Here is a 24,780-nt window from a genome sequence, read left to right as displayed (position 1 = left end):
ATGATGCCTCTAGCTGCAGGCATCATTCAGATATCCACCCGCAAAGCCCAGGACGTCATATGACGTCCACCCGGATCGTTAGAGGTCCTTTGTGGACGTCATTTTACAATGGGCTGGTATGGATGTGGTTAATAAGCACAAAAAACGGGTGGTTTGTCATTTCATGAGCTAATCATTTTAAACGTATTATTCGTTTACCTGACATTTTGCTTTAAATAAATGGAAAATAAATAAAAGCAAGGACAAATATCCAACATTTTCAACAATAATAAAATATATTGGCATATTTAATATACAGTGAAAAATATTAACCTTCAGATCAAAAAAACAACAGTATCTCCCAGATACGACCAAATCCAGCTGTGCTGTAAAGTTTTTGGTGAAATGTTCATACAATAAAAATATTCCCTCATTTAAGTGTTACCAGTCTCTATTAATCAAAAAAAAAGTAGCACTGTGCATGGACAGCTGGGAACACTGCTTGCTCCAGAAGATGTATATACTGTACTTTTGTAACAAATTATCTTTATGTAACATAATCTGATCCTAAAGGCATTCCAACACTTTTCCTCTTTGTGACCTAACTGGCTCAGGAAGGGCTGCAAAGTCCAAAGTCCTTTTATGAATGCTTTCTCCATCTCTAGACACATTATTTCCTATTGCATAGATTTAGAGGAGCAATGTCTCCCTCCTGTGGCACTTTGTGATTATTACATCAAGTCTTAGAGTTACTCAGTAAACAATGCTTGCTGGTCGTCTGTAGCGACAGGTTCCGTTGACTCTTCCATGCTTCCATAGTTTCGGTGGGTTTCCTTATCCAAATCCACAGAACGCAATACACTGGGGACATACATCTGAAATTACATTTAATCACATTAAGCTGATCTGATGGAAATATAAAACATGCAGTAAAGTGACTTAAATCCCTGATAACATGAAACGGTCTCAGTAACGTTCAGCAACTAAAAGGCTTAACGTGGAACTTTCATCAGAAAATTAAGTTCTGCTAGATGACTGCTGGGGTAGAGCGATGTAAAACATTCCAAATAAGTGCCTATACTGTTTACAATCCAGGAATACACTGTCTAATCCTGCTCTGCACATGCTCAGTTGCTCTTCAACTTTTAGGCACTGCTGGTCTGCTGACAGCCTTAAAGCTGAATTAAACCCTCCTATCATTTACAGCCAAGGAAGCTGCTTCTGTTTGATCTACAACTGCGAGGGTTCAGTACATGTGATCAGTTATGACAGAAGCCATTTGACGGTTTGACAGTTTGGTTGAGAACACAAGCAGATATGAATTACCAATCCCGGCATTCCAGGAATGTAACAGTTTTTTTAAACCATTGAATCGATGGGTTTAGTTCCACTTTATGTTTTACTGCTCTTCAGGGGCTCTGGGCTTCAGCAAAATGGCAGCCTCCGAAACAGGAGCAATGCTGGAGGCAATTTACAGCGCACACTAATGTTAGTAGCATAATTATTAGGGTTGTCCCGATACCACTTTTTTAGGACTGAGTACGAGTACCGATACTTTTTTTCAAGTACTCGCCGATACCGAATACCGATACTTTTTTTTAAATGTGTCCCCATATCCAGCCATGTCTCCCCCCATATCCAGCCATGTCTCCCCCATATCCAGCCATGTCTCCCCCCCATATCCAGCCATGTCCCCATATCCAGCCATGTCCCCCTTACCTGCATCCCGCTGCCGCCGACTGGTTAATACGCGCGGGGAACATTACAGCTTTGAATAGCTGTAATGATTCGCGCCACGCTGCGTATAGACACTCCCCCTTGCTCGGGATTGGACAGTTCACCCGAGCAAGGGGGAGTGTCTATACGCGGCGTGAATCATTACAGCTATTCAAATGAAAGCTGTAATGTTCCCTGCACGTATTAACCAGTCGGCGGCAGCGGGGATGCGGTGGGATGCGGCGTAACGGCGGCGGGATGCGGCGTAACGGCGGCGGGGGGGGGGTTTCTATTTCGGTATCGGGGGTATTTGCGGGAGCACGAGTACTCCCGCAAATACTCGGAATCGGTCCCGATACCGATACTAGTATCGGTATCGGGATAACCCTACCAATTATATATTTCATGAAATCGAATGCATTACAATCAGCTATGCATACAATTAATTACAAATCTCTGCATGTATGGCCTACATTACTCATGATGTCATATGTAGGAGAACTGCCTATGTCACTTACTGCATACTGTAGGGAAAAAGTGCCATTTATTTAAAAAAAAAAATTATGCTGATGTGACCCTCTTCCAGAAAAGCTTGGACAACATTGGTGTTTGCTTTATATGTTTTAGGCTCCATTCCCACTAGTGTGACTTGCCACAAGGCTTTTGGACACAAAGTCGCATTACAAGTTGCAGCCCATGGATATCAATGGCACCTGTTCCAATTTATGCGACTTAAAGTGTTACTAAACCCACAACAGTAAAATCAGTCTGTATGTGCAGCATAGCATGCTTGTTATACTCACTGTGGAATGTAAGGGGTTAATCCTCTGCATTGTGGGAAAAGGCAGTTTTATCCTGTATGCATAGATCCTCCCCCTCCTGCACTGTCTATCTGGGGAAGGCCAACTAACACAGGCAGAGTAGCCGACCTGCACATGCTCAATTGTGTCTTTAATGCTGGAGAGAACATTTACTTGTTTTCAGAGCTAGCCAGGTCACATGATATTGATTTTTAAGCTTAAAGTTTGAAGTGAGCGTCTAAGCGCACATGTTGGCGTGTATACAGGATGCAGTGGAAATCTCCTCCTACCTGAACTCTGAACTGGAGAAACAGTGCAGTTTATCATATAACAGGTATACAGATCAGCCAAAAATGTATATAATGGCAGTATTTTAATCTGAAAAGAAGATTTATGACATGTGGACACTGGGGGGGGGGGGGGGGGTGGCGACGTGGATGAACTATTTTCATATTACTGGGTTTAGTAACACAGCAACTTGGAAAAGGATCCTGCACTACTTTGAAGTGACTTTCTTTGAGTGCCAGGGTGTAAAGTCACACGACTTTGGAGTTGTATTAGTGGGAATGCAGCCTTGGGCTCAATTCACGAAACGTTTCACAAGTATAAGGAGCCTTATTTTTGACTTGTGTCATTTTTTTATTTCATTGGACTTGACAGAAAATAACTGGTACAAATAGGGCTCCTAATCCTCACTTGTTAACCTTGTAAGTTGTGCCAGTTGAATGCAGGGAGTGAGAAGGGGTTGGTAGTTTTTCCTTGCCTCTCACTGGCTATCTTTTGATTTGGGCCAATGCCCACTGTATTTTTTTCATGAAGCATTTTTTACTCGGAAGCATCCGCTTCTCAATTCAACGGCAATAGAAATTCAACAGAGTTTAAAAAAAAAGGGGGGATAGGGTTGGGACTTTACATGAGGCATATGATAGAACTACCACAGGCCTCCATCCCTGTAAATGGATAGAAGGGGGGGAGGTTTTGGGACTTTAAATGAGATGCGTTTTTAGCAGTATGTGATTAAATATATATATGGAATATAAAAAATGTTTCCATAATGGCCAGGCTCAAAGTTACCAACCAAAGAAGCACTAAACCAAATAAACCTGTCTAGCTGTATGCATTAAAAACAGAGGTTTAGTTGCATGAATTTGCAAATACCTGTGTGAGCTGCAGGCCCCGTCAAGGCACTCTGTGTACTGCAGTCCTAACTATGAATTTTAAAGTCTCCTAAATAGAAGCACAGGAGTGCTAATCAATAGATAGGGGGCAGGTGATCACCTGACCATGCCCCTACCTATAGTTGGTCTAGCAAAAAAAAGCACTGGAAAAACAAAAGAAAAGCAAGAGTGGAACCAAACATGCCTACCAAACCAAAACACCACCAAACTAAAGGCGGACCACATCAACCTGGGTCAGCTAGTCAAAACATGACCATGCATAATTAACTGTCGGTGGTAGATCTGTGGAGGCACTTTATTCCACTCCTGAAATGCATCTCCATCCCTGGATAGTGTTAAAAAAAGGGGGGGATAGAGTTGGGACTTTACATGAGGCATATGATAGAACTACCACAGACCTCCTGTAAATGGATAGAAGGGGGGGAGGTTTTGGGACTTTAAATGAGATGCGTTTTTAGCAGTATGCGATTAAATATATATATGGAATATAAAAAATGTTTCCATAATCGCCAGGCTCAAAGTTACCAACCAAAGAATCACTAAACCAAGGCCTTTGACAGGGCCTGCAGCTCACACAGGTATTTGCAAATTCATGCAACTAAACCTCTGTTTTTAATGTATACAGCTAGACAGGTTAATTTGGTTTAGTGCTTCTTTAGTTGGTAACTTTGAGCCTGGCCATTATGGAAACATTTTTTATATTCCATATATATATTTAATCGCATATTGCTAAAAACGCATCTCATTTAAAGTCCCAAAACCTCCCCCCCCTTCTATTCAACAGAATTCTAATCATTTACAACAGTATCTAAAGTACACAAAAAATAAATTTCCTAGCAATAGTTATAATAAAGCTGAACTCCATAATTAACAGTGGTGCAGATTTCCACATTGTAAGTATACATACTTCATACCTGATGCATACCTCCCAACTTTCTGAGATGGGAATGAGGGACACCTATCAGCAAAAGTATGCAGGCATAGGGCACACCCCTTGCCACGCCCCCTTAAAGGAGAATTGTACAAAAAAATACTATTGGTTAAACCCACAAGTGCTTTTTTTACCACTACTATTACTTTATATTGGCTTTTGGAATTTACAAATGCAGCAATTTAGAAATCAGATGAAAGTTTAGCACTGGGAAACACTTTTTGATAGACAAAAAGTGCATTTTATATACATCTATATAGATCATACCAAAATGAGGGACAAATGAGGAGAATGAGGGACAGAGGGACATTGCTCCAAATCAGGGACAGTCCCTCGAAATCAGGGACAGTTGGGAGGTATGCTGATGTATCCCTGGGGAAGCAGACAAATCACTGCATTAGTTGGTGCTACTACAGTGATAGCAGCAATCTTCCAGGTCCTGCTCTGGTTCTGTGCATGGAGCTTCCCCTCTGCACACTGACCTCAGGGGTCGCTCACTCAGAACTGCCACCACTTATAGGGTGTCTTGTATTTTTTTGGATGAGGTATGGATTGTAATGTCACTGACCCTCCTGTCCAATTTATCTCATCAGGAAATACTTTGTATTTAAAGGAATCATTTCAAGTTGTCCTATAAAATGATGGGGATGCCGACTACTTCAATGATTTTCAGCTTCCCCAGAGGCCCATCAGGTATGAGATACTTACATTTTGCCAAACTGGACCTATGTAAGTATCACATGTAATGCAGATAAATCCAGAGTTCTACTTTAATTGTTTTTACTGATTACCCATACAGCATGGTACACAAAATGAATTGTCACTGTTCTATAAATACTCATTCTACTTCTATCTCAGGACTCACAGGTGACTGCCGAGGAATGTCCTCTTCCTCTATGGGGGCCTCTCTGCCAATCTGCGATTCCAATATCTACAGATAAAAAAAAAAAAAAAACACACAAAAAAAACAAATAAAAAAAAAAACACAAAAATAAAAAAGTATCGCATGCAAATAAGCCCCAAAAAAATGTAGTGAATTCTGATCAATAATATGGTATGACATGACAGCCAAATCCTGGAGATTAAAGTACATCCAAATCCAAGAACAAAAATGTTAAAAACTGCAGCTTACCAATCCTGGGATGCAGTGGCTGCATTTGTTTTATTTGTTAACGCTTTTTTCCCTGTGATTTCACCTGCTAATTCTGCCAGTAACACATAATAGTGAGATAGATTTACGAAAAATGGTGCACACAGAATCTGGTACATCTGTTCATAGTAACCGATCAGCTTCTAACATCAACTTGTTCAACTGACAATAAAGCCTAGAAGAGGATTGGTTAAAAAGGAAATTTGCACCAGATTGTGATAAGTGCAAATCATAAAATTCGATTGAATTAAAATTTGTAAACATTGGCAAGTTATCCTGGGTGCCGGGCTGGCACATTTTTTGCGAGTTCAAAAGTATATACTCGAGTATAAGCCGAGTTTTTCACCACATTTTTTTGTGCTGAAAATGCCCCCTCGGCTTATACTCGAGTCACCTTTTTGCGCCTGATCTCCTGGACTTTGGGGACCCAGTACCAGCTGTCCTAGGTCCCCTGGACCCCAAACTTGGCACACATGTAGCCCAACTCTTCCACTATAAGTGTGCAAAGTTTGTTGTCCGGGGGACCTACAGCCCGGGGAGCACAGATTTTTTAAAGCTGGGCACCAATTCCATAGACTTTCATGTTAAACGGTCATTTCTCCGGTGATTTTGGGGACCTGGTACCGGCCGGTCGTAGGTCCCTTGGACCTGGAACCTGGCACACATGTAGCCCCAATTTCTCCTCTACAAGTGTGCTAACTTTGTTGTCTAGGGGACATACGGCTGACGAGCACCGATCTTTCAAACTGGGCACCCCTTCTATAGACTCCCATGTTAAACGTCAGTCTAGTCATGGGCACAGTGAGGCATGGGCACAGTGAGGCATGCACATGGACACAGTGAGGCATGCAGATGGACACCCTAGGCTTATACTCGAGTCAATACGCTTTCCCATTTTTTTGTGGTAAAATTAGGTGCCTCGGTTTATATTCGGGTCGGCTTATACTCGAGTATATACAGTAAATGGATTTTAATTAAATAGTGGATTTATGCTATGATCTTTCCTATGTTTTTTTTTTCTTGATTATATGGGTGAGCAGACCCAGGATCCCTGAACAGTGGTACAAGGCATGGGAGACCCTTTGCAAAAAGCTTGTGTGACCCACCTTAGTGTAAGCTTGGGGGGGTGAACACATGTGGGTCAGTGTATATCCTGGTGGGTGCACAGAGGGTGGATTGCGGTGGTGATATAACTAAATACACGAAGCACCTTTGGATAGCTCCCCACAAACGTTTGCTATACAAACTACGGTCTTTTGGCATGAACCATAGGTGAGTACCTGGATTAAAAACGGGCTACAAGGGCGAGTTCAGAGGGTGGTGATAAATGGGGAGTACTCAGAATTTATTCATAAACGACATGGAGGATGGGATAACCAGCTCAATCTTAGTATTTGCGGACAATATAAAGTTAAGCGTGGCAATAACTTCTACGCAGGATGTGGAAACCTTACAAAAAGACCTAAACAAATTAATGGCGTGGGCAACTACACAGCAAATGAGGTTTAATATTAAAAATGTAGTACCGGACATTCAAGGGGAGGACTGGGATGACATGTGGGCACATCCGTTCCAACATCTGGTGGCAGCCAGGGATAGGTTGATTCACTAAGTTCCTGCACAGGATCTACTATATGCCAGCCAGGCTGGCGGCTATATATCCATCAGTGCCAGCGGAATGCTGGAGATGCACATTTGCTCCGGGGGATGCGGAGCATGTGTTTTGGAGCTGCCCTAGGATCAAACACTTTTGGTCGGAGGTCACCTCTTGCATATCTGCGGTTCTCATAGTTCCTATCCTGATTACGGTTAGAGTATGTTTGCTGGGGTTGGTTGACGATGTGGTGCCGTCTAGAGCTCATCGGACCCTGCTCAACATCCTTCTGTTTTACGGTAGGAAGGCCATTCTGTTAAGATGGCACAAGCCAAGGGCACCTGATCTGCGCTTCTGGAAGGGCATAGTTAATTCTATGATGCCATACTACAAGGCGACGTATCTTTCTAGAGGATGCAGGAAGAAAGGGGGGGCGGGAGGTTTTTCTTGTTTTTAGGTAGACAGTACTAATGTTAGATAGACAGACAAGGTTGGTACCTGTACTAATTGAGTTTTTGGGCCATGTTGGCCTGTCACCGACCCAGTGTTTGGCTGGGTTGGCTGCTGTTTTTTGTTTTAGTGTATATTTTGTTGAAAATCAATAAAAATACATTTACAAAAAAATAAAATTTTCAAAATGGAAAGTAATGCATTTGGGTGCCAAAAATGTGAATGCAATTTACTCGCTAGGGGGGAACCTCTGGGGGAATCTAGGGTGAAAAACGACCTGGGGGTCCTAGTAGATGGTAGGCTCAGCAATGGCATGCAATGTCAAGCTGCTGCAAGCAAAGCCAACAGAATATTGGCATGCAATTAAAAGGGGATTCACTCCAGAGATACAATGGTAATTTTCCTGCGCTACAAGACTCTGGGCTGGCCACATCTGGAGTATGCCGTCCAGTTCTGGGCACCAGTCCTCAAGAAGGATGTACTGGAACTGGAGAGAGTCCAGAGAAGGGCAACAAAGCTAATTAAGGGACTGGAGAATCTCAGCTATGGGGAAAGACTACAAGCATTGAACTTATTCTCTCTGGAGAGGAGACACTTGAGAGGGGATATGATATCAATGTACAAATGCCGTACTGGTGACCCTGCAATAGGGAAAAAACTTTCAGTGAAAGGGAATTTAAAAAGACACATGACTATTCACTAAGTTTAGAAGAGAAGCAGTTTAACCTTAAACTGCGTAGAGGGTTCTTTACTGTCAGAGCGGTAAGGATGTAGAATTCTCTACCACAGGCAGTGGCATCAGTGGGGAGCATCGATAATTTCAAAAAACGATTAGATGGGTACCTGAACAACCACAACATACAGGGTATACAATGTACTATTAACAAAGCACACACATAGGTTGGACTGGATGGACTTTTTTCAACCTCACCAACTATGTAACAATAGAACGGCATTGGAGATTGCTGTTAGCATAGCGGTTCCTTCTGAGCTGTGTGGGTTCTTTTTTATTCAACCCAGGTGTATACTAGGCTTAAGATGTCCTCACCTTGTAATTGTGTGGGCTGAGATGTTTGAAGTAGCCAAAACAAGAATATAAGGTGGCGACTACAATGGTCAGGAGGATGACAAACAGTGTAAACAGGGTAGGGCCTTTCAAACCTGAAAAAGAACAGACATGATTATGGAAACCACTGGTATGGTAAACGACTGTACAGAGACAATTTCAGGATACATACATGAAAAGACAACCAATAGGACAGATGGATGAATGCCATTCTGTTGATTTTTTTAGGTTTAATCTGAAACAACTAAAGAAAAGCTCCAAACTAAGCAAAAGTTTGTCTATAAGTGCTGGCAAGAAAAGTGAGAGAACATAAACTGTCAACATATATCCCCCAAGTTGCTAAAGGCGAAGGCCAAAAGGTACCAATCTTACCAACACATATCACCCGGGAATTTTACTCACACCTATATGACTTATCACTATCCACACTGCCTCGATTGGCTATAGATGAATATATTCAAACATCCCAAATGCCGTCTGTGATACATTTGCCTATATGTCTCAGTTTACTGCTCCCTGCTAGCCATATGGGTAGAGGTAGAAAGGAATTTCATGTGTGATTCATTCCTCTGACCGGTTATTGACGTGCTAATGTCCCCTCACTATTCTAAAGGTTAATTGATCTATTGTGTTGTGTAAAGAAGATCTGTGTTTACCCTTAAAAGATGAGTATTGTATCATCAGGCTAAATGATTAGAGAAGTAGTATGTTAATTATTCTGATTGCTTCAGTGTATTAATTAACTCCACTGATGTCTTTATCTAAAGAAATGTGTCTGCATGGTCGGCTCCGACTTGTCTCCTATAATCTGTATGGGAAACCCCACTGTGTGAGGGGGGCGTTCCTAACAGGCTGTAACCACATATAAGCTGAGTTTTTGTGTCAATAAAGTGTCTTGGTTCCAGCATCCAGTCTTGACTCATATGTGGGGGATCCTGTGATGTTCTTGTATGGAGAGGAGGGAATGCTTGACGGGGATATCATACCGATACCGTCACAATTGGTTGGTAGCAGTGGGATTTTCCCTTCTACTCTCCTTTACACCCGGATTCCAAGCAGACACTGGAAGAACTACTGGAAGTTCGTGGAAGGATTGCTAGCAACAAAACCAAGCGGGTCATCATAGCAGAATCAATGGAGCTAGACCAGGAGGACGGGATTGCAGCAACGCCAGCAGTACAAGAGATGGAGACACCAGGGATTCAGGAGGAGGAATCGCCAGCCAACAAGCTAATGAGAGAGAATCTAGCGTGGTTCGGCCCGAACCCAACGCCGGATGTGGTGCTGAAAGTGATGGACCTGTTAGTAAACGCAGAACTACAGAAGGATAAACAAATAAGAGACGCAGAGCTACAGAAGGATAAACAAATAAGAGACGCAGAGCTACAGTTAAAACTGGCAGCAGTCCAACCAGCAGCCGCACCTTCTCCAAACAGTGAGTACAGCACAGCAGACGCAAGGAAGATTCCGTTTAGCGCTTTTAAAGCTTTTGATGAAAAGGACTGTGAGATTGATAACTTCCTGGCGGATTTTGAGCGACAATGTAACCTACACCGAATAGCTAGAAGAGAGTGGGTCGCAATATTGTCAGGCAAACTGTCAGGCAAAGCTTCTGATGCTTTCCGGACCGTGCCAGATCAGGATATCCATAGCTACGCCCGGGTTAAAGAAGTGCTCCTGGCTCGTTATGCAGTAACCCCAGAGTCCCACCGACAGAAGTTCAGGGACTCACGCAAAACCACGAAAGACTCTTATGCGGAATGGGCATGCCTGTTGTCCCGGTCGGCCTCTAACTGGGCTAACAGCAGCCAGGCCACCACCGCAGAGGACATTTTGCAACTAATGCTCCTGGAGCAATTTTACAATCACATCCAGACGGATGTCAAAGATTGGGTAAGAGATCGCAGGCCCATGACTCTACCAGAGGCCGCTAAGTTGGCGGATGAATATGCGGATACTCGCAAGACGAACCAGATCACACCACAGGAACAACCTCCACCACAAACGGTGCCCTCACACCCACCAGCCGCTAGATACCAACCTCCTAACAGACCGGTGACATCTAGCCCTCGCTATCCACGCCAGGAGGGCAACGAACAACGCTGCTTCCGGTGCAAACAGCTGGGTCACTTCAAGCAGAATTGCCCCATGAATGACAACACCAGGTCAAATTGGTCTCAACCTGGGTACCGCCCACCAGCAGCAGCCCATTGTGTAGACTCGGCTTGGGATCCCCAGGAGCGGGGTCGGGAAGAACCATTGGGCACCCCTTACGAAGCCCTCATGGTACAATCTGCTATTACGGACAACAGGGAACACCATTGTCAGCTGGTCATGGGCTCCAGCCCTGAGCCGGAGGGGCCCTGGAGGGAGCTGGGCAGAAAGAGGCCCCGCCGGCCACCCTTCAAGAAGAAGAGGTCCTGGAAGCCGTATAACAAGCTGACCTGGGAGGAGAAGAAGCGACTGGAGGAGAGGGAGTCGCAGCGGGCATCCCAGATGCGGGCCGAGATGTTCACCAAGGGCCCACCGGTGGCCCCTTACACCACCACCCAGTTCCTGATGATGAAGGACCACGTGGAGAGCCTGCAGGACATGAGCAAGCAGGAGCTGATCCGTGAGTACATAGAGCTGGAGGAGTGCATAAGCCGCATGGAGGAGGAGAACAACCACCTGAGGTCACAGCAGGCTGACCCCCCCAGGCTCCATGAACTGGAGATGGAGAAGCTCCAAGAGGAGAACCGGCGGCTGCGGAGGGAGCAGGGGGTGGCTGACCTTATGGGGCTCTGAGTCCCCTCTCCCCCCCCCCCCCCCCCGGACTCTGAGCACCAGTGCTACAGCATTTCAACAAATATAACTTTTTCTTTTTATGAATCTCCTGTGATTGTCACTTCAGAGCCATAACCTGCCCCCTCCCATATCGGGACACCTAGACGGCGGCGCACAGACCCATTCGCTGTCTTCACACTGACTTCTGGTGACTCTGCAGATCGCACAAAGACTTGGGGACTGACCGGCGTGTGATCTGACGACCCGGTGACATACCTGAGTCTGAAGCAGTTGCCAAGGGAGGTCAGTCATGCCAAACGGAGTTAACCTCGGACTAAAAGCTCTAAACCCGTCAACCCTACTGGACCAGGAAAGGTCCAACCGGATTTGCCGGAGCAGGGAGCAAAAGGGGGGCCATTGTGATACATTTGCCTATATGTCTCAGTTTACTGCTCCCTGCTAGCCATATGGGTAGAGGTAGAAAGGAATTTCATGTGTGATTCATTCCTCTGACCGGTTATTGACGTGCTAATGTCCCCTCACTATTCTAAAGGTTAATTGATCTATTGTGTTGTGTAAAGAAGATCTGTGTTTACCCTTAAAAGATGAGTATTGTATCATCAGGCTAAATGATTAGAGAAGTAGTATGTTAATTATTCTGATTGCTTCAGTGTATTAATTAACTCCACTGATGTCTTTATCTAAAGAAATGTGTCTGCATGGTCGGCTCCGACTTGTCTCCTATAATCTGTATGGGAAACCCCACTGTGTGAGGGGGGCGTTCCTAACAGGCTGTAACCACATATAAGCTGAGTTTTTGTGTCAATAAAGTGTCTTGGTTCCAGCATCCAGTCTTGACTCATATGTGGGGGATCCTGTGATGTTCTTGTATGGAGAGGAGGGAATGCTTGACGGGGATATCATACCGATACCGTCACACCGTCCTTAGCCCCTGAGATATGTATGAAATTACCGGTAGATGCTCCTATAACATTGCTGGAACTTCAACAAGCCTTAGGGTCCATGAAATCAGGGAAGGCCCCGGACGGGTTCGTGGTACAATATTATAAAACGTTATTTACAATATTAGGCCCACGCTTGATTAATCTATTTAGTTTGATTGATTCCGGATCTTCATTTGCTAGGGACATTCTGGGAGCCCACATTGCTGTGATATAAAAGGAGGGCAAGGATTCTACCTTATGCGGTAGCTATAGGCCTATTTCACTTTTGAACTTAGACCTTAAAAGGGGTTGTAAAGGTAATTTTTTTTCCCCTAAATAGCTTTCTTTGCCTTAGTGCAGTCCTCCTTCACTTACCTCATCCTTCCATTTTGCTTTTAAATGTCCTTATTTATTCTGAGAAATCCTCACTTGCTGTTCTTCTGTCTGTAACTCCACACAGTAATGCAAGGCTTTCTCCCTGGTGTGGAGTGTTGTGCTCGCCCCCTCCCTTGGGCTACAGGAGAGTCAGGACCACCACTAACACACCGCTCCTTTCTCTATCTGCAACGTAGAGAGCGTTCTGACTCTCCTTTAGTCCAAGGAAGGGGAGGAGCATGACACTCCACAACAGGGAGAAAGCCTCACATTACTGTGTGGAGTTACAGACAGAAGAACAGAAAGTAAACATTTCTCAGAAGAAATAAGGACATTTAAAAGCAAAATCGAAGGATGAGGTAAGTGAAGGAGGACTGCACTAAGGTATTTAAAAAAAAAAAATTGTACCTTTACAACCCCTTTAAGCTTTACACTAAAATCCTGGCTGTCAACCCATTTGCAAAATGAATCCATTTAAAACAGGTTGGATTCGTCCCCACACGCGAAGCGAGAGACAGCACTTCTAAAGTGCTGAACCTACTTCACGTGACCAAGTCCACGAAAACTCCATGTGTCTCCTTGAAAACAGATGCGGAGAAGGCATTTGATCGAGTAAGCTGGCAATTTGTGTTCTCCGTACTCAGACATATTGGACTTGGGGAGGTGATGATGAGCCGGATAGCCAAGATATATTCAAATCCGACCACACAGGTTCAGGTGAATGGGGTGCTCTCAGAGTCTTTCACAATTAACGGTACCAGGCAGGGATGCCCACTGTGCCCTCTTTTATATGCGCTTACCTTACCTTAGGCTCCATCAGGATATACAGCGAGTGACAGTGGGCAATATACAACATAAGGTCTCGAATCCAGTAGTATCTTTACCAAATCTTAAACATTTTGATTTATATGGTGCTTTATCAAATCTGAAAATCAACTTTTCTAAATCAGAAGCGATGGGTGTTGCATTGTTAACGCAAACTCTCACACAAATGTGATGTGGTTTCCACATTAAAGGAACACTAAAGGTTTGTTTTTTATTAGATCAATTGATTGCTGTAAGCTAGAGCATTTAAATATCACTTACCTCGTTTTTCCTTTTGACCTCCAAAATACAGTAATCCAGGTTTGAAAATGCCATTTCCTGTCACTCCTCTTCTTGCTTTCCACCAGCATCTGAGCCGTTTTGCATGGTGGAAAGCAGAATGTGCTCACCCCCTCCCTATGACTACAGCCCTGCGTGAAGATGCTCTCTTATCCCTCACAGGCACGGATGCTAAGCCTAATGGGGACTGTAGTTCCCATTAGGCTGTGATGTAGCAAGAATGAATGCGCACCGCAAACCAGGAAGTCAGTGAGAATAACGATTCAGGAGTGCTGGAGGTGAATAAAACAGCTCGATTTCAACAGGTATCAAACTAGTTATAATGCAAAACATTACTTTTTACTTTATCAGCTACTGTCAGACTTTAATTTAAGAGGAAAATATTTTTGTCTTTACAACCCCTTTAAGTGGACTACATCTGCATTGAATTATTTAGGCACAAAAATTCCAGCAGATTTGACCTATACTTATGAGCTTAAATTACCACCACTACTTACAGAGTCTAGATTGTTATTGGATAAGTGGCATATGAACTTACTACACTCTTGGATCGGTAGGTGTAATTTTATTGCGCAATAAACAAAAAAAGACTAACAATTTTGAAAAAAAAACAAAAAAACAATAACATCTAAAAAAATTATATATATATATATATATATATATATATATATATATATATATATATATATATATATATATATATTCACACACACACACACACACACACAATATATATATATATATATATATATATATAATTATATATATATATATATATATATATATATATATATACACACACACACACACACACACACTCACATACATGCAAAAAATGAATTCATTCGTTTAGGCCAATATGTATTCTGCCACATAGTTTTGGTAAAAAAAAATAATAATAATTGCAATAATCATATATCGTTTTAATAGTAATGGCGGTGATCATCGATTTTTAGCGGGGCTGCGACATTGCGGAGGACAGATCGGACACTTTTTTGGGACCAATGACATTATTACAGTGATCAGAGCTAAAAATATAGACTGATCACTGAGTAAATTACACTAACAGGGAAGGGGTTAACACTAGGGGGCGATCAAGGGGTTAAGTGTGTTCTAGGGAGGTGTTTCTAATGCCCCTTTCACACTGCCGTGACTTGAAAGTCACACGATTTTACAGCGATTTCAGGGAATGCCTATGTAAACTGTAGGTCTATGGACCTCAGCTCGCATTAAAGTCGGACCAAAGTAGTACAGGGACTACTTTGACGTCGGTGCGACTTGAAGACGCACAGATATGAATGGTACTCATTGGAAATCATGGGGTACGACTTATCATGTGACTTTGCAGTCCCAAGTCGCAGGACAAGTCACACAAGTGTGAAAGGGGCCTAACTGTGGGGGGAGTGGACTGGCTGCGAGTACAGAGAGATCGCTGTTCCTGATCACTAGGAACAGACAATCTCACTGTACTCTCTTGCCAGAATGGGGATCTGCTTTGTTTACATTGGCAGATCCCCATTTTGCCTCCCTGAGGAGCACTCGCAGGTAGCCGGCGGACATTCGTGGCCAGTGGGCCCACGCATCAGCTTCCCCGCTGTGCATCGTGCGCGCACGGCCACAGTATCTCGTGCACGAAACGACGTACAGGTACGTTGTTTCGCGCAATAGGGCCTCGCTGCCGCAGTATATATGCGGTGGGCAGTCCTTAATACTGCACTGTGCCTCCTTAAAGTCACATAGCATTCTAGCTGCTCTGCATTGCCGATGTGCTAGGGGGCAGTGTGACGCAGGATTAATCCCATTACTCTGCTCCCTTGTGCCAGCTTTATTTAAAGTGTACAAAACAAACTTAATTCACTGCAATGTCAGACGGCGCGATGCGCAGCGCTGCCTGACATTGCAGTGCAATTTGGGCCGTGTGCTGCGATAAAATGCAGCATGTCTGCATTTTGTTGCATTGTGAAAGGGACACAAAAGAAAAAGTGGTCATCTGTGTCTCCCTGCGGTGACAGATATTTTACAGTGCGGTAAAACGACTGTCACCGCATGTAGTGTAAATTGGCCCTAAGGCTGTCAGCAGATCGGCCTCTACAAATTCGGCACAGTGACTAAAAATGGAGAGCAACTGAGCATGTGCAGAGCAGGGGCAGCAGTGTATTACTGTTTTTAAAACAGTATATACTTTTTTTTTATGTTTTACATAGCAATACCTGCAAAAGGGGTCAGCCTGAAGTGATCTAGCAGGGCTTAATTTTCTGACTGAAAATTCCACTTTAATATATAAGCTAGTCACATGCACAAAACTATGTGTTTTTCAGCTCTTCAGCGCCACCCTTTGGGCAACTTATGCCAACGCTGTCTTATGGCTAGCACTGGTTCGCAGCATGCGTGTTTGTACTTTGGATTTTTTTCCGACGGACTTGTGTGCACACGATCGGAAAATCCGTCAAGACACATTTGTTGCCGGAAAATTCTAAAGCATGCTATCCCATGTTTGTTGTCGGAAATTCCGACAACAATTGTCCGATGGAGCGTACAAACGGTCGGAGTAACCATCAAAACCCTGGCATCACACATTTGTTGTCGGAAAATCTGATCGTGTTTAAGTGTGTGCATCTGTCAGTAGAGGATCTCTCACAAGATTTTCTAGTTCAGACCCCACACTTATTGGACTTTGTTAATTTTTAGCGCTGCACCGTTGTATGTTTTTATGCCAGTATTCACCACCAGTGAATAGTATCAGCTGCTTTTCTATGCATTAGAAAGTGCAGGTTAATGTTTTTTTTTATTTTTTATTTTACACATAATGTCCCCCACTCCTTTTTATCATCATTGGTAGTCAATGGTAGCCATGTTGTGTCTGTCTTCACCCACATCACTGACAGCTATAATTTATTTATTATTTATTGGCTGATTGTTAGAGGAGAGTCCATGAACCATATGTATTTTTTTTCATAGATAAGATTGCAATCACACTGTGATGTATCTGTTTAGATATGAATAGTGCTTAGCAAAGTGCCTGTGTAAAAAACGTCAGATGGAAGCTGCAATTTTTTGCCTCCAGGACCAATGTATTAGATTGGGGCCAGTGAAGGTGACCAAGCTCCACTGTCCTCCCTCACTGCGTAGCTGGAGTGTGGTCTTTGCTCTCAGACCCCTTTCACACTGGGTCTTTTTGCAGGCGCTATTGCGCTAAAAATAGCGCCTGCAAACCGACCCTAAACAGCCACTCCTGTCTCTCCAATGTGATAGTCCAGAGGGCTTTCACACTGGAGCAGTACGCTAGCAGGACGGTAAAAGAAGTCCTGATAGCCACATCTTTGGAGCGGTGTGTATACCGCTCCTCCAGCCTATTGAAATCAATTGGACACTGCGGCTATACCGCCGGCAATGCACCTCTGCAGAGGCGCTTTGCGGTGCTTTTTAACCCTTTCTTGGCCGCTAGCAAGGGGTAAAACCATCCCGCTAGCAGCCAAATAGCGCAGCGTAAAAATAGCGGCGCTTTACCGCCGATGCCACCCCCGCCCCAGTGTGAAAGGGGCCTTAGAGACTTCTTACATAGATATTTTGCTGCAGGGAAGAGTGCCATAGAGAAAAGGATTGCCGCTCTCAAAGCTTACGAACCCTCATAGGAAAGTGTCCCGCCTTACTAGGAGCTGACAGGTGCTGGCTCTGCACAAGTTTGATGAGGAAAAATATCCTGGACAGCCGCACACATCTTCATTGTAGAAAATAAAATCCAGTGTACAGCAGTCAAATCATTTAGAGAAAAAGGGGAGAACAGCTAACGCGTTTCACAACAATCGATGCTTAGTCACAACTAAATGAACAGGACCCAACCTCCCACACAATTAGGACCTGATCTGCCGAAAATTGAGTGCACTCAGTTTTTGGCAGATCGGGTCCTAATTGTGTGGGAAGACAATTCTAATGCCGCGTACACACGATCATTCTTCGGCATGAAAAAAAGTTGTTTTAAAAAAATGTCATTTAAATGATCGTGTGTGGGCTTCACATAATTTTTCGGCTTCTGAAAAAAGACAAATTTTTTTTTCAAGCATGCTGCATTTTTTAACCACATTTTAAACTATGTAGTTTTTCGGGTTGTAAAAAATGATCGTGTGTGGGCTAAAACGACGGGAGCGCTTGTTCTAGTAAAACTACCGTTCGTAATGGAGTAGGCACATTTATCACGCTGTAACAGACAGAAAATCGCGAATCGTCTTTTACTAACACGGAATCAGCTAAAGCAGCCCCATGGGTGGCGCCATCCATATGGAACTTCCCCTTTATAGTGCCGTCGTACGTGTTGTAGATCACCGCGCTTTGCTAGAGCATTTAAAAAAAAATTATGGTGTGTGGGCAACGTCGTTTTAATGATGAAGTTGGAAAAACTTCGTTTTTTCTACATGCCGAAAAACATCGTTTTTTTTCATGCCGAAAAATGATCGTGTGTACGCGGCATAAGGCTCTGAATGGTAGCCTGTTTTTCAATCTTTCCTATTATATACATGCTTGGGTCCTGTTCATTTAGCTATGACTAAACATCGATTGATGTGAAACGCGTTAGCTATTCTCCCCTGTTTCTCTATATGATTACACTGGATTTTATTTTTTACAATAGATATGCCTTTTTCACGGTGTGCGGCACTCCAGGAAATTTTCCTCAGGGAAGAGTGCCCTCAGGACATTCACATGCAATCACAATTGATCGGCTGAGTTTGCATATTACCTTTGTGACACAACCAAATGAACTTTTGTCAGAATGCCAACTTACCGAGCCGCAGGAGAGAGAAGGAAAACAGCCATATGAGACACAATATGGGGGCAGCCAGGGACTGATTGACAGCTGAGAAGTGGATCTTCTTGTCCAGTTTGGTGGGCAGAAAAGCATAGAATAGATTGTACCGATCCACCAGATGTTTAAGCAGCATGTATATTAGACCTGGTCACATCAAAAAGAAATGTTAGAGAAACACAATCTGCAAATCACTGCTGCAGTATATGGAAAGTCATTCAACTAAATGCCATATAAGATCTACCACGTCAATGTCATTAAATTGAAATCTGCAGCTTTCATTAAAAGAATCCCTGGTGATCCCGCCATGAAGGTCTTCGTTTATGCACTTTCTAGTCTAGGGAGACAATGTGCCCCCTAAATATGCTCCTGCACTTGGATGACAGGGTAACTATAATGCCTCTTACACACGACCGGTTTTCCCGTCAGGAAAACTGCCATGAGAGCTTTTGGTCGGGAAAACCGGCCATGTCTATACTTAATCGCAGTTTTCCTGATGACAAAAAAAAACAGTTTTCGTTTTTCCCGCCGGGAAAACCGATCGCGTGTATGCTTTTCCGACGGGAAAAAAAACGTGCATGCTCGGAAACAATTCGACACATGTTTGGAAGCATTGAACTTCATTTTCTTGGCTCGTCGTAGACTTTTACGTCACCGTGTTTTTGGCAGTCAAAATTTCATCAAACGCTTGTGTGATCGTGTGTATGCAAGACAGGCTTGAGAGGAATTCCGTCAGGAAAACCACTTGTTTTTTTTCCGATGGGAAAACCACTCGTGTGTACAGGGCATCAGTGAACTATTTCCATACACATTAAGCAGGCCATACAACCATGTGTTGCAGGAAAGAAAGTTGCTTGATTTCCCCAACAGTCAGTGTTGATGGGGGATTCCCTCCCACAGTGCTATTGTGTTCTGCTGGCGGGGAGCCTTCCTATAGACCAGCGTTTTTCAATCAGGGTGTCCAGAAACACTGGGGTGCCTTTGTAAATGCCTAAAAATTGATCATAAATTGTATACAAGCCAGCAGGTGGATCAAGCCTGCCTTTTAGTTACACAAAGCCGCAGATTTATATTCTGCACCATTAGGACTTTCTATCTAGACACTGGCATCCTAACAACCAATGATGTCATCTGTTAATACGGATGTCTGTTGCCTCCACAGTATCCTTGTTGAACCCTCCTGTGCCCCTCTCCCAAAGCACTGGGGTGAAATTAGCTGAATTATGGAGAGAAATTGGGGGAGAAGAGAAACATTGGAGTACTAGTCAGTACCAGTGTGCAAAAGTGTATTTGCTTTGGAATAATAAATCACCTGTAACGTTGGGTGTTCTATGTGTGGATGTTGCTGCCTTCTGTAAAGCTAGTAGAATAATTTTTTACAATTTAGAAAGGGATGCCTCGAGACTGTCTATAATTCTAAAGTGTGCCTTGACTGAAAAAGGTTGAGAAACACCGTTATAGACTACAGCTTGCTGCAGTGATCGTTCAGGAAAACAAATGACTCAAGTCTATCAATGGATCAACTTCAATACAACCATCATGCTCATAGATGGACTGAATCTCAGCTGGTTCAGCAGGAAGCGGCCGCGATTCAATCCATCTATAGGCAGCGTTTTGTTGCAGGTGCAGGAAGACCGTGCACATTGGAATCCACACTTAGGGGACACGCTCCTCTACGATCCAGGGAACAAGGAGCATTTAAATATTTACTGTGATTTGACTGCTTGAGTCATTGGATTCATCTGGTCCTGGATTTGTCTAGGCACCTTGAGTCACCATTAAACTACCGTATTTATCGGCGTATACCGCACACTTCTTTCCCCTTAAAATCAGGGGAAAATCGTGGGTGCGCGATATAAGTCGATCCCTGCTTCCCGCGCTGTGTTTGAACGCCGCCACCGACATATACCGAGCGCAGTACACTCGGCCAGGCTCGGCTCCCCTCGCGGTCACGCCCTGTGCCGCCTCCTAGCCTTTATGCGAGAGGAGCCGAGCGTGCCCGAGTGTACTGCGCTCGATATATGTCGGCAGCGGCATTCAAACACAGCACGGGAAGCGGGGATCGACTCAGAAACAGCGCGGGAGAACACCACCAGGGCCGCAGACGGACGCCGGAGCGGACAAGGCCGCCGGGCAAGACACCGATGAGTGGCATTCAAACCGAGTATTTTCTTTTTTTTCTGAAATTTCCCTTCCAGGTTGGGGGTGCGCGCTATTTGAAGATAAATACGGTACTGCACTATGAGATATTTTTTTGTATTTAGTGGTTCCTTGTAAATGTTGATACTGACCCCTGGTGGGGAGAGAAAGAGAAAGAGAAAGAGAAAAAGAGAGAGAGAAAGAGAAAGAGAGAGAGAGATTGAGTTTGAAATCTCCCTATATGGTGAAAGAATAACACATCGGGAGGTTTCCCTATGCATGGTGAATTATCTATTCACTTGATGTATGTGTGGTGTTTACACCAGATCGTGATCTATCAGTGGAAGAACTTTTTTTTACTTATGGTGGATTATAAATATTCACTTATTGTTATTGAGCGCTGCAATTATTTGTATTTTTTCCTAAAAACTGTTACTTACCAAAAGGCATAATAATGGGGCATGTGATGCTGTAAGCCATGACGACTGTGAAAACACAAAGCATCCAAGCGTACATCGATCCGAACTGAAATTCAAAAGCCTGGTTCTAAGAGAGAAGATGAGTCAATCACACTCACAAGCCATGCCATATCAGATTTAGAAAATAAAACAGACACATTTTTAGGGTTGCACCGATACCACTTTTTTAAGACCGAGTACAAGAACCCGATACGATAAAAAAAAATTATGTCATGTGACAGTGGCACCAATATGAGGCACTGATGAGGTGTGGATTGTGTCAGTAGTTTTTTTACAATTTTATTTTCTACCATTTTGTTTTTATTATCATTTTTTACAATTTTTTTGTCGCGGTGTCAGTGTTTTTTTTTTTAACTTTTAAATTTTAACTTTTAAATATTTATTACAATCTATTTCTTTCATAATTTTTTTTTTTATAAGCCCTTTTGGAGTGAGGGTGGCTTTGGTGAGATATCAGGGGTCTAAACGGACTCCTGATATCTCCCCTTTGAGACGGAGAAAGTGACTAAGGACACAGATTCCCCAGTCCCTTTCTCTGTAGCCTCAGCTGCACTGAAGATGAATGGACTGGAGACAGAGGCTCCTGTCCATTCATAAACTGAAGCATCGTAAACACAGTTTACGATGTTTCAGTTATGTGAATGGACAGAGTCAGTGATCACTGACGCTGTTCATTCAGAAAAGGAAGGAGCCGGCAAATGACAGATTTACCGGCTCCTTCCTCCACTCCCCATCCTGACAGATCCGGGACAGAGGGGGCGGAGGGTAACCAGAGGAGCACGGAGGAGGACCAGGGGAGCACAGAGCAGGACATGGAGGGGGTGCAGAGGAGCTCACGGAAGGGGAACAGAGGAGCACACGGAAGGGGACCAGAGGAGCACACGGAAGGGGACCAGAGGAGCACACGGAAGGGGACCAGAGGAGCACACGGAAGGGGACCAGAGGAGCACACGGAAGGGGGACCAGAGGAGCACACGGAAGGGGGACCAGTGGAGCACACGGAAGGGGGACCAGAGGAGCACACGGAAGGGGGACCAGAGGAGCACACGGAAGGGGGACCAGAGGAGCACACGGAAGGGGGACCAGAGGAGCACACGGAAGGGGGACCAGAGGAGCACACGGAAGGGGGACCAGAGGAGCACACGGAAGGGGGACCAGAGGAGCACACGGAAGGGGGACCAGAGGAGCACACGGAAGGGGGACCAGAGGAGCACACGGAAGGGGGACCAGAGGAGCACACGGAAGGGGGACCAGAGGAGCACACGGAAGGGAACCAGAGGAGCACACGGAAGGGAACCAGAGGAGCACACGGAGGGGACCAGAGGAGCACACGGAGGGGACCAGAGGAGCACACGGAAGGGAACCAGAGGAGCACACGGAAGGGAACCAGAGGACCACACGGAAGGGAACCAGAGGACCACACGGAAGGGAACCAGAGGAGCATGGAAGGGGGCCAGAGGAGCACACGAAAGGGGGCCAGAGGAGCACGCGGAAGGGAACCAGAGGAGCACACGGAAGGGAACCAGAGGAGCACACGGAAGGGAACCAGAGGAGCACACGGAAGGGAACCAGAGGAGCACACGGAAGGGAACCAGAGGAGCACACGGAAGGGAACCAGAGGAGCACACGGAAGGGAACCAGAGGAGCACACGGAGGGGACCAGAGGAGCACACGGAGGGGACCAGAGGAGCACACGGAGGGGAACTGGAGGAGCACACGGAGGGGAACTGGAGGAGCACACGGAGGGGGAAAGGAGGAGCACACGGAAGGGAACCAGAGGAGCACACGGAAGGGAACCAGAGGAGCACACGGAAGGGAACCAGAGGAGCACACGGAAGGGAACCAGAGGAGCACACGAAAGGGGGCCAGAGGAGCACGCGGAAGGGGGCCAGAGGAGCACACGGAAGGGAACCAGAGGAGCACACGGAAGGGAACCAGAGGAGCATGGAAGGGGGCCAGAGGAGCACACGAAAGGGGGCCAGAGGAGCACGCGGAAGGGAACCAGAGGAGCACACGGAAGGGAACCAGAGGAGCACACGGAAGGGAACCAGAGGAGCACACGGAAGGGAACCAGAGGAGCACACGGAAGGGAACCAGAGGAGCATGGAAGGGGGCCAGAGGAGCACACGAAAGGGGGCCAGAGGAGCACGCGGAAGGGAACCAGAGGAGTACACGGAAGGGAACCAGAGGAGCACACGGAAGGGAACCAGAGGAGCACACGGAAGGGAACCAGAGGAGCACACGGAAGGGAACCAGAGGAGCACACGGAAGGGAACCAGAGGAGCACACGGAAGGGAACCAGAGGAGCACACGGAAGGGAACCAGAGGAGCACATGGAAGGGGGACCAGAGGAGCACATGGAAGGGGATCAGAGGAGCACGGGACACTCGAAGGGTGATCGGTGCGATGTGGGGGGAGTTACAGGCACCAATCGCCCTGTATAGATTTCAATAAAGCAGATGCAAGCTGGGGGAGAGAGAGGAGGAGAAGCGGCTGTCAGCTGCTTTATTGAAATCTATACAAAGCGATTGGTGCCTGCAACTCCCCCACTGATGCACCGATCACCCCCCCCCCCCCCCCGACTGCCCAAGTATTGGATCAAGCATCGGAGCATTTGCACAAGTACAGCCCCACACCTTCCATTATTTTAATACTGTGTTATTCTCTTTCTTTACTAGCGGGTTCAGCATCAGGTTCCCTTTCACCGTGTTTTAGTTTCCTTCTTCACCTCCTGTTGAAACCCCCCCATCCCCAAACTATTCAGCTCTGACTGGGGTTCCAATCAGATATAAAACATCAGTTAACATGCCTTTAAAACTTTACAAACTTTTGAACCCCAACCATTATAATTTCCCATTAAAAACTATTGTTTTTACAAATAAGATATTTTTGTGGCAGATTAGTAAATAATGATCAATTTTTCTCTCGTATTTAGTATATCCTGTGTCTTTCACGTCTCATACTCTGTTATACCTGTTTAATGTTTTGCCTTTCCGCAGCAGACTTGGCCATAATCATGCGTATGGTGTACAAGATCAGCCCTGGAAGCCTCATTAACTCCATTCCGTTCCCGATAAAGGCAGACGCAATAACGTAGTTGACAAAGAAAGCCCCCTGATCAGGAAGAAATACACACCTGAAATGGAAAAATTATTATTTGGCAAATGTTTTGCTTGCTAAAAATATATACAAAGGTTCACATACCTGTACAGAAAGTTATATATCATAGCAACATAGCTGTGTAACTGGATTTAGTTTTTAGGAGCCATTCCAGCCTACAGGAGTCTTATGCCATGTTCACAGGATAATTT

At 44.8% G+C, this 24,780-nt stretch overlaps 1 protein-coding gene across 1 annotated transcript in view; it reads right to left on the bottom strand.

The window, feature by feature from the left end:
* Positions 1–251: 251 nt before the first annotated feature.
* TMEM63A (transmembrane protein 63A) overlaps positions 252–24,780 on the bottom strand; it is a 111,789-nt gene continuing 87,260 nt past the window's right edge. The window contains exons 18-23 of the mRNA XM_040351364.1: positions 24,443–24,605; positions 21,431–21,536; positions 18,831–18,998; positions 8,847–8,959; positions 5,470–5,535; positions 252–854 (exon numbers count right to left, since the gene is read on the bottom strand). Of these exons, the coding sequence (XP_040207298.1) occupies positions 729–854; positions 5,470–5,535; positions 8,847–8,959; positions 18,831–18,998; positions 21,431–21,536; positions 24,443–24,605 (742 nt within the window). The 3' untranslated portion in view covers positions 252–728. The remainder of the gene's footprint in view (positions 855–5,469; positions 5,536–8,846; positions 8,960–18,830; positions 18,999–21,430; positions 21,537–24,442; positions 24,606–24,780) is intronic.

Source organism: Rana temporaria, chromosome 4 (assembly GCF_905171775.1).
Source record: "Rana temporaria chromosome 4, aRanTem1.1, whole genome shotgun sequence".
Taxonomy (NCBI): domain Eukaryota; kingdom Metazoa; phylum Chordata; class Amphibia; order Anura; family Ranidae; genus Rana; species Rana temporaria.
This window is presented reverse-complemented; position numbering and strand designations above follow the sequence as displayed.